The 10,956-nt window shown below is 40.5% G+C and overlaps 1 protein-coding gene across 1 annotated transcript; it reads left to right on the forward strand.

Moving 5' to 3' along the window:
- The first annotated feature begins 1,140 nt into the window (after window positions 1-1,140).
- LOC115104618 (transcription factor SOX-30-like) lies at window positions 1,141-10,790 on the forward strand. The gene is made up of 5 exons (XM_029625975.2): window positions 1,141-2,225; window positions 2,351-2,590; window positions 2,765-2,947; window positions 9,535-9,958; window positions 10,109-10,790. Exons 1-5 carry the CDS (start codon window positions 1,505-1,507, stop codon window positions 10,458-10,460), a joined length of 1,920 nt encoding a protein of 639 aa, XP_029481835.1. The 5' UTR covers window positions 1,141-1,504; the 3' UTR covers window positions 10,461-10,790.
- Window positions 10,791-10,956: the final 166 nt, after the last annotated feature.

The raw sequence follows: 10,956 nt of genomic DNA on the forward strand, positions 1-10,956 counted from the left end.
AACTGAACAGGTCAACTCTGTTACCCATAGATAGGCATGGTACAATGTTTTAACAAAAAACAACACGAGCACTTCCATTTCCTGCGTAAAGCTGAAGTTGTAAACGAGTCTGCAGCCATTTTAATGGTGTCTGCATCGCTCAGAGGAGGTTTGGCAGAAAATGCTCTGTCGTCATTTATATGAAAGGGGGACAAATATGTACTGTCACTAAATATGATCATATTGATTTTACAGTTATAAGAAAGGTGAAATCTTATGGTAAAATGTTTCCAATTTGATTGTTGCTATATTTAGAAAGCATTTCAATCATTTCAAGCCCGATTCCCCCACTTTTGTTGAATAGGAAAAAAAATATCAATGCCTTTTTATACTTTCATATTTTCATAATATTTGTACTGTACTTGAGCTTGTGTCCTCACAAGTGAGTACACCTCAGCAATGTATAACTGTTTTTTCCCCCAGATCTTTCTAGAACTATGCGGCAGTTCTAGTTATTTTTTATGGGCATCTCATGAAAAATATTTACTTTTTGGTATGTCTATTTAGGCAGAAATCTACATTTTGCATTATCATTCAATAAGTTTTAATAGCCACTTTTTTTTTTACCTTTTGAGATGGGAAAACTTGTTTTTTTTTTCTTCATTTTGTACATGTACTCTTTATGACAGAATGTTAAAATGAGGTGAAATCAAACTAAGTTACACATCTCAAAATGCATCGAATTGGTGGAACGACCCACCGATGTTCACCTCAGCCAATTTGTCTTTTCACTATTCCAACATAATTAAGGTTTAAGTGCCTATACCCTATGAATTGAGAATGCTTTTGAGTGCATAAGGGTGTTTGTTGTCTGTCCTATCAATTAAGGTACGTTTAAGGGAGGGGGTAGTCTTTTGAATTCTGACATAGAGTTATGTAGCTCGTGTGTTTAGGGATAATGTGCACATTAAAATGTAATCACAATCAGAAATGTCAAAATAAATGGCACCCGGACGCTATTTACAGTTCAGGAGCTTGATAATTCATGTTGACCGCATGAAATGTATTTGACAAGCAGATTAAAGCGATAAAAGATGGCATGTTCACTTCCATCTCGCTAAATGTATTATTAGTATAATGTCGCCATCTAGTGGTTAATTTGAGTACAGTGGCTGGTAGGCCTAACTGATATTTATGACTGGATTCATGAAAATGCTTGTGATAATGGGAAACTACACTTTTTTTGCTTGCATTGTTGACACGTTGTCCATTGTCCTTTGAGGGTGTATCGTTGTGACAAGTTACATAGTGGCGTTCCTTTCATTGCCATACGAACTTCAATTACTACAGGTCCCACGTGATAATTGTGGTTCGCAACAAAGCTGCTCGCGCAACAATTTAAATCGTTCTCAAACATTCCATGACCGTTTCTTTCTCGTAACAACGGACAAGACTCTGGGGTGTTTCGTTGGTTGTGGTCGGGCACGATAAGTGTTTCTCTTAAGTTTAGCCTGCTAACGTGCTAATGTTTGCCACAATGGACAGGCATCCCAAGCGAAGAGCGCAAATGACATTCAAGAAAAGTGAACCAAGTCAAAACGAAGATGACAGTGGGCCTCCAGCTAGTAAGAAAAATGCAAGTGAACGCGAGGAACCAACATCTTCAACAGAGAGGCATCGAGGTGATGGAGAACAAAAAAGACCAGTGGGTAGGCCTAAAGGCAGTGGACGTTCTGGAAATAGTGTTATTGGAGATGTTCAGGTTAGGCCTAAAGTTATTTTTAAAGCTGATAATAAATGGGGTGGTGATGGAGAGCTAATGCCCACAAGTTCAACACACCTCAAGGGAGCCATTCAAGGTCGAACAGTTACATTTGAAAAGGAGAGCGCATCATCATTAGCCAGTAAACAGAGTAAAGCCACATTTGATTATCCCACGACATCTCAAGTGCTGGTCATCAAGGAGGAGATCATCACAACTGCTCCAGGTCAGGCCAAGGTCAAAGTTGACCAAGAACCTGCAACAACGCATCATCAAGGATGTCCACCTGTGGCTCCCACTATAGACTTCTCCAAACCGATCCATGTTGTCCACGAAAATGGGATGACCTTCACAGTATTGGATGGTAAAGCCATAACGCTCAGCAAAGTTCCATACCCACCACTTGTTCATGTGAATGTTCCGCCACCCCCAGTAAAGGTGAAGACTAGAGGGATGAATCTCACCATGCCACCATCAGAAGCAGGTATGACTAAGAGCTTACCTACTTTTTACATACGGATTGAATGTTTTTAATACTTCTCAACACGTCATTGTCACGTATTGATTTCATACACAGTCCAAAACTTTATGTGAAACATTTCCTTCTAGAAAATCTTGAAGTACCACAGAGCATAGACAGGAATGGCTACATCAAGAGGCCTATGAATGCGTTCATGGTCTGGGCGAGAATCCACAGGCCTGCCCTGTCCAAGGCCAACCCAACAGCCAATAATGCAGACATCAGTGTGCAGCTAGGAATAGAGTGGAGCAAGCTTACTGAGGAAGAGAAGAGGCCATACTATGTTGAAGCACGTAAACTCAAAGACAAGCACAGACAGGAGTTCCCAGGTAAGCAAAGAGCAGGCTGTCTACTCACTGACACCATTTAAGTCCATTTAAACATGTACAGTATAATTATTGGTTCATATATTTATCATATTTCAAAACTCATAGCTCTGACACTTATGACCTTTACTTGCTTTTCAAGTGTTTGTTCACAATCTTCACCCATAATCATCACAGGTTGGATCTATCAGCCCAGACCTGGAAAAAGAAAGTGCTACCCTTCTGTGATGTCCTTTGCTCCTGAACCATCTTGCTGCTCTGCAGGGACAAGTGGACCTGCGGCTGAGTCTTATCCCATGACCGTGATGACTATGGCCAATACTAACACCAGCTCCTGTGTTCCATACACACAGGCCACAGGTAAAGCAATAGCTCACTATCAGGGTGGCTGGTGGATGCCCAAGTTTTACCAGCCACTCACATTTTTTACCAGTCACATTTTTTTTCTGGATATAAATAATGAAGATAAATCACAGTAAAGACATGCACATGTTTTGTAATGGTAAAACAACAATCAGAGCTCACAATCAGAGTGTATGCATATATATATGCATACACACACACACACAGTTGAAGTCGGAAGTTTACATACACTTTGGTTGGTGTCATTAACTCGTTTTTCAACCACTCCACAAATTTCTTGTTAACAAACTATAGTTTTGGCATGTCGGTTAGGACATTTACTTTGTGCATGAAACAAGTCGTTTTTCTAACAATTGTTTACAGACAGATTATTTCACTTATAATTCACTGTATCACAATTCCAGTGGGTCAGAAGTTTACATACATTAAGTTGACTGTGCCTTTAAACAGTTTGGAAAATTCCAGAAAATGATGTCATGGCTTTAGAAGCTTCTGTGATAGGCTAATTGACATAATTTGAATCAATTGGAGGTGTACCTGTGGCTGTATTTTAAGGCCTACCTTCAAACTCTGGGAAAATCAAAAGAAATCAGTTAAGACTTCAGAAAAAAAATGTAGACCTCCACAAGTCTGGTTCATCCTTGGGAGCAATTTCCAAACACCTGAAGGTACCACGTTCATCTGTACAAACAATAGTACGCAAGTATAAACACCATGGGACCACGCAGCCGTCATACCGCTCAGGAAGGAGACGCGTTCTTTCTCTTAGAGATGAACGTACTTTGATGCGGAAAGTGCAAATCAATCCCAGAACAACAGCAAAGGACCTTGTGAAGATGCTGGAGGAAACTGGTACAAAAGTATATACAGTTGAAGTCGGAAGTTTACATACACCTTAGCCAAATACATTTCAACTCAGTTTTTCACAATTCCTGACATTTAATCCTAGTAAAAATGAAATCCCTGTCTTAGGTCAGTTAGGATCACCACTTTATTTTAAGAATGTGAAATGTCAGAATGGCAGTAGAGAGAATGACTTATTTCAGCTTTTATTTCTTTCATCACATTCCCAGTGGGTCAGAAGTTTACATCTACACTCAATTAGTATTTGGCAGCATTTCCTTTAAATTGTGTAACTTGGGTCGGGTAGCCTTCCACAAGCTTCCCACAATAAGTTGGGTGAATTAGTACGCGTCAAAAGTTTGGACACCTACTCATTCAAGTTTTTTTTTCTGTTATTTTCTACATTGTAGAATAATAGTGAAGACATCAAAACTATGGAATAATGTAGTAACCAAAAAAGTGTTAAACAAGTCGAAATATATTTTTGATTGTAGATTCTTCAAAGCAGCCACCCTTTACCTTAATGACAGCTTTGCACACTCTTGGCATTCTCTCAACCAGCTTCATGAGGTAGTCACCTAGAATGCAATCCAATTAACAGATGCGCCTTGCTAAAAAAAAAAGTTAATTTGTGGAATTTCTTTCCTTAATGCGTTTTAGCCGTTCAGTTGTGTTGTGCCAAGGTAGGGGTGGTATACGAAAGATATCCGTATTTGGTAAAAGACCAAGTCCATATTATGGCAAGAACAGCTCAAATAAGCAAAGAGAAATGACAGTCAATCATTACTTTAAGACATGAAGGTCAGTCAATCCGGAAAATTTCAAGAACTTTGAAAGGTTCTTCAAGTGCAGTCGCAAAAATCAAGCGCAACGATAAAACTGGCTCTCGTGAGGACCGCCACAGGAAAGGAAGACCCAGAGTTACCTCTGCTGCAGAGGATAAGTTCATTAGATTTACCAATTGCAGCCCAAATAAATTGTCCACCGAGTTCAAGTAATAGACACATCTCAACATCAGCTGTTCAAAGGAGACTGTGTGCCGCAAAGAAACCACTACTAAAAGACACCAATAAGAAGAGACTTGCTTGGGCCAAGAAACACGAGCAATGGACATTAGACCGGTGAAAATCTGTCCTTTGGTCTGATGATTCCAAATTTGAGATTTTTGGTTTCAACCGCAGTGTCTATGTGAGATGCAGAGTAGGTGAACGGATGATCTCCACATGTGTGGTTCCCACCGTGAAGCATGAATGAGGAGGTGTGGGGGTGTTTTGCTGGTGACACCATCTGTGATTTATTTAGAATTCAAGGTCCACTTAACCAGCATGGCTACCACAGCATTATTCAGCGATACGCCATCCCATCTGGTTTGCGCTTAATGGGACAATCATTTCTTTAGGACAATGACCCAACACACCTCCAGGCTGTGTAAGTGCTATTTGAAGAAGGAGGAGCGTGATGGCGTGCTGCATCAGATGACCTGGCTTCCACAGTCGCCTGACTTCAATTGAGATGGTTTGGGATGAGTTGGACCGCAGAGTTGGAAAGGGAAAGCAGCCAACAAATGCTCTGCATATGTGGGAACTCCTTCAAGACTGTTGGAAAAGCATTCCAGGTGAAGCTGGTTGAGAATGCCAAGAGTGTGCAAAGGTTGGCTACTTTGAAGAATCTCAAATATAAAATGTTTTGATTTGTTTGAACACTTTTGGTTACAACCTGATTCCATAATGTGTTTTTTCATAGTTTTTGTCTTCACTATTATTCTACAATGTAGAAAATAGTAAAAATTAAGAAAAACTCTTGAAAGAGTAGGCGTGTCAACTTTTGACTGGTACTGTATATGTATTTCTTTACATGTGGTCTTTGGCTAACTAAAAACAATTCTCCCAAATGGTTTTAATTTTCCCACCCTGCTGGCTATCCCTCACCACACACACACTCATTAAGTGCACAAGTTTCTCCATTACAACTAACATAGACTACGAAAACATACTTCTATTTTGATATCACCTAATTAACATTGTCATAAAGAACACATGTTCAGCTACATAAAAAGTGGTCCTGTGTGGCTCAGTTGGTAGAGGATTGCTCTTGCAAAGCCAAGGGTTGTGGGTTTGAGTCCTGCTGGGGCCACCCATTTGTAAATTGTATGCACGCATGACTGTAAGTCGCTTTGGATAAAAGTGTTTGCTAAATGGCATGTAATTATTTTTTATTTCTTTATTTTAATTTTCCCATCTTGAGGTTAAATAAACAAATTGCTAAGTGCCAAATAAAGTAACAGGGTTGACAATTTTATCTTAAATCAGCCATAAATCCCATAAATCAGCCATAAAGAATAAACGTCTTGTTTTCGAGATGATAGTTTCCGGATTCGACCATAATAATGACCTACGGCTTGTATTTCTGTGTGTTATCATGTTATAACTAAGTCTATGATTTGATAGAGCAGTCTGACTGAGCGATGGTAGGCACCAGCAGGCTCGTAAGCATTCATTCAAACAGCACTTTCGTGCATTTGCCAGCAACTGTTTATGACTTCAAGCCTATCAACCCTCGAGATTAGGCTGGTGTAACCGATGTGAAATGGCTAGCTATTTAGCGGGGTGCGCGCTAATAGCGTTTCAAACGTCACTCACTCTGAGACTTGGAGTGGTTGTTCCCCTTGCTCTGCAAGGGCCATGGCTTTTGTGGAGTGATGGGTAACGCTGCTTCGAGGGTGGCTGTTGTCGATGTGTTCCTGGTTTGAGCCCAGGTAGGAGCGAGGAGAGTGACTGAAGCTATACTGTTACACTGGCAATACTAAAGTGCCTATAAGAACATCCAATAGTCAAAGGTTAATGAAATACATATGGTATAGAGAGAAATAGTCCGATAATTCCTATAGTAACTACAACCTAAAACTTCTTACCTGGGAATATTGAAGACTCATGTTAAAAGGAACCTCCAGCTTTCATATGTTGTCATGTTCTAAGCAAGGAATTTAAACGTTAGCTTTCTAGCATGGCACATATTGCACTTTTACTTTCTTCTCCAACACTTTGTTTTTACATTATTTATTTATTTAAACCAATTTGAACATTTATTTATTTGAGGCTAAATTAATTTTGTTGATGTATTATATTAAGTTAAAATAAGTGTTCATTCAGTATTGTTGTAATTGTCATTATTACAAATAAATAAATACAAACTGGCCGATTTTAATCGGGATCTGATTTTTTGGTCCTCCAATTATCGGTATCGGCGTTGAAAAATCATCATCGGTCGACCTCTAGTTATGATATCGTTTAGGACCTTGAGCGTGGCTGAGGTGCACCCATGACCAGCTCGGATACCAGATTGCATTTTAAAATATATATATATATATATATATATATATATTTTACCTTTATTTAACCAGGCAAGTCAGTTCAGAACAAATTCTTATTTTCAATGACAGCCTAGGGACAGTGGGTTAACTGCCTGTTCAGGGGCAGAACGACAGATTTGTACCTTGCAACCTTCCAGTTACTAGTCCAACGCTCTAACCACTAGGCTACCCTGCATACCACTAGGCTACTCCGCATAGCGGAGAAGATACGGTGGGATTCGAAATGGTCGGTGATCTGTTTGTTATTAACATGGCTTTCGAAGACTTTAGAAAGGCAGGGTAGGATAGATATAGGTCTGTACCAGTTAGGATCTAGAGTGTCACCCCCTTTGAAGAGTGGGATGAACGTATTACCTTTCCAATCTTTAGGGATCTCAGACGATGCGAAAGAGGTTGAACAAGCTAGTAATAGGGGTTGCAACAATTTCGACAGATAATTTTAGAAAGAGGGTCCAGATTGTCTAGCCCAGTTGATTTGTAGGGGTCCAGATTTTTCAGAACATCAGCTATCTGGATTTGGGTGAAGGAGATTTGGGGAGGCATGGGCAAGTTGCTGTGGGGTTTGCAGAGCTGTTGACCGGGGTAGCCAGGTGGAAAGCATGGCCAGCTGTAGAAAAATGCTTATTGAAATGATCGATTATCGTAGATTTATCGGTGGTGAGTGTTTCCTAGCCTCAGTGCAGTGGGCAGCTGGGAGGAGGTGCTCTTATTCTCCAATGGCCTTTACAGTGTACCAGAACTTGTTGGAGTTTGTGCTACAGGATGCAAATTTCTGTTTGAAAAAGCTAGCCTTTGCAGTGATCGCTGAGACCCTGGTTGAATACAGCGGAGGTGTAGAGGGCAGGTTGGTCAAGATGATATCTATGAGGGTGCCCGTGTTTATGGATTTATGGTTGTACCTGGTGGGTTCCATGATAATTTGTGTGAGATTGAGGGCATCTAGCTTAGATTGTAGGATGGCCAGGGTGTTAAGCATATCCCAGTTTAGGTTACATAACAGTACAATCTCTGAAGATAAGTGGGGGGCAATTAATTCACATATGGTGTCCAGGGCACAGCTGGGGGCTGAGGGGGGTCTATAAAAAGCAGCAACAGTGAGATAATTATTGGTGGATTTTTTGAAAGTAGAAACTCAAACCTTTTGGGTACAGACCTGGATAGCATGACAGAACTCTGCAGGCTGTCTCAACAGTAGATTGCAACTCCACACCCTTTGGCAGTTCTATCTTGGCGGGAAATGTTGTAGTTGGGGGTGGAAATGTCAGAATTTTTGGTGGCCTTCCTAAGCCAGGATTCAGACACGGCTCGGACATCAAGGTTGGCGGAGTGTGCTAAAACAGTGAATAAAACAAACTTAGGGAGGAGGCTTCTGATGTTAACATGCATGAAACCAATGATGGCACCTGGGGAATAGGAGTGGAACTAGGGGCTACAGGGCCTGGGTTAACCTCTACATCACCAGAGGAACAGAGGAGGAGTAGGATAAGGGCATGGCTAAAGGCTATAAGAACTGGCCGTCAAGTGCGTTGGAGACAGAGAATAAAAGTAACAGATTTCTGGCCGTGGTAGAATATATTCAAGGCATAATGTACAGACAAGGGTATGGTAGGATGTGAGTGCAGTGGAGGTAAACCTAAGTGTTGAGTGACGATGAGAGAGATTTCGTCTCTGGACAGACAAGTTAAGCCAGGTAAGGTCTCCTCGTGTGTGTGGGGTGGGACAATATACTATGTGCTTGACCTGCTCAGTTTTCTACCACAACACCAGAAAATTGCCAAAAAGTGTAGAACGCACTCACCTGCCTTTACACTATGATTTCACTATTGGATGTTCAATTTTTCTTTTGAATTTTTGTTTTATTTTGTTTAAAGGAATAGTTTCACCATATTAAAATGAGAGTTCAGTTCACGTAACAGGTTTGAACTTAAAATAAGGGACATGTGTAAATTATTCACTAATCACATTAAATAATCATTTTCAGAAATTACTTTGTCAAAGCAACAAAATAACTACGGCTTTACAATGATGTTAAAAACGTAGACATGTTTGTGTTTAAGTGGGTTAATCTTCCTAGAAGTCACAGAAGGTGCATGGAGGGACATGTCAAAATACTGAATTTTCGCACTTAAGCAAGTCTTTATTGATATTAAAAATTTGATTTATTGAATTTTCCTTGTCTATTATTCAAGGGCAGTTCATTTATTATTACATGCTTCTAAAATGTAATATTGATGTACAGTTTCTACATAAAATATCAAAGGGATGCAAAAGTCACACTTTTCGTGGAATGATCCGGTTGCTGTAACAGTTAGAATAATACATCGTAGTATGAAGCTCAATACTGCAAATATTATGGTTTTGTCTTTCCTAGGCTCTAATGACCATGGTCTCCAGGTGGCTATAACGGCAGCTCCAAATGCCTCTCAGACTACCAGCCCAGTCTCCATATTCTTCCAGACTACTGCCTGCCCACATCCCCACCCAACAGCCACAACCTCTGGTGGTAAGCCTGCAGAACGCAAGCATGAAGCCAGTCACTCTGCCAGCAATCCTGAAGAATCTCCCAAACCCAGAAAAATCAGCAGGCAACAGGCCTACTACAATTCTGCCAATGAGATGCCCTCAACAAGCATGGCATCCAGCTCCAGAGGTCTCCAAATGCCACTCTCTAACATGGCTCACCATCGCATGTATCCTCCATCTCCCATGCCACATCCAGTGGGCCTCTTCCCCACCCCTCGCTTCCCCTTTGCTCCGCCCTACTTCATGCCTGGACCCAATTTTTATCCTCCAGGGTGAGCAATGAATGCTGTTTCATCTTGAATACCATTTAAGTTCTACTTAGGTATGCTGTTTGATGTTTTATAATTGTGAAGGTTTGTGGTGAAAATGTAATTATGGTAATTTGAAATGCCATCATCCTGGGATTGTTGTATTTTTTTCAGATCATACCCTTACCTACACAGCCCATACTCCTACCCAGTTCTCCAACCCCAGGATTTCTCAAACCCCATGGCTACTCCCATGGCTACTCCGGGCTACCCCTATGATGACAACTACGATCAGCATGAGTCCACATTTTCCCTTCTCAACAGAGACTACCCGTTTCGGCAGAGTGGAGAAAGCGGGCAGAGATGTCAAGGGCAGGCCCCCACTGCCTCTGAGCTCCTAGGTTCGGTCCCACTTCTGGACGTACGTGCCCTGGAGAACGTCTTCACCAACTCTGCCAGTGTCCAGGAGGTCCAAGTCCCCAATGAGGAAGACGAGGAAGAAGTGCGCGTGATGAGAATTCTCTAGGATCAAACCTATGAGACATCCTTTAGCAAAATCCCTGATAGACTATTTGTTGATTCAGTGAATCAATACTTTGTTGTACATACAAAAATACATGAAATGTTACTGTTATTCTGAAATTTATTTTTAACGTTTTAATACTGTTTTATGCGATCGACCACTGCTCTGCACAAAATTAAATGTGAAGTATTTTAAAGTGTTTGATAGGGGTTCTATTTATGCCTTTTTGTTCTACAAATACCTGGTTTGTAAGGAGAAAGGGGTGTTTTGCTGATTTTATGCAGACAGACTCCAGCTGATTTTTGTATAGAAATCCAATAAATTACAGTGCACCAATAATACATTGCAGAGTGGTCATTTAATCATTAGTTATACTTTTTACACAACTATAGCAAATACTTTACCCACAATATTGATAATATATTACATGAATACATATACTGTTTATACATATTGCATGCAATGTGTTTTTCTCAAATGTAAATTCGGTTATGGTACA

This window comes from Oncorhynchus nerka, linkage group LG22 (assembly GCF_034236695.1).
Source record: "Oncorhynchus nerka isolate Pitt River linkage group LG22, Oner_Uvic_2.0, whole genome shotgun sequence".
Lineage (NCBI taxonomy): Eukaryota > Metazoa > Chordata > Actinopteri > Salmoniformes > Salmonidae > Oncorhynchus > Oncorhynchus nerka.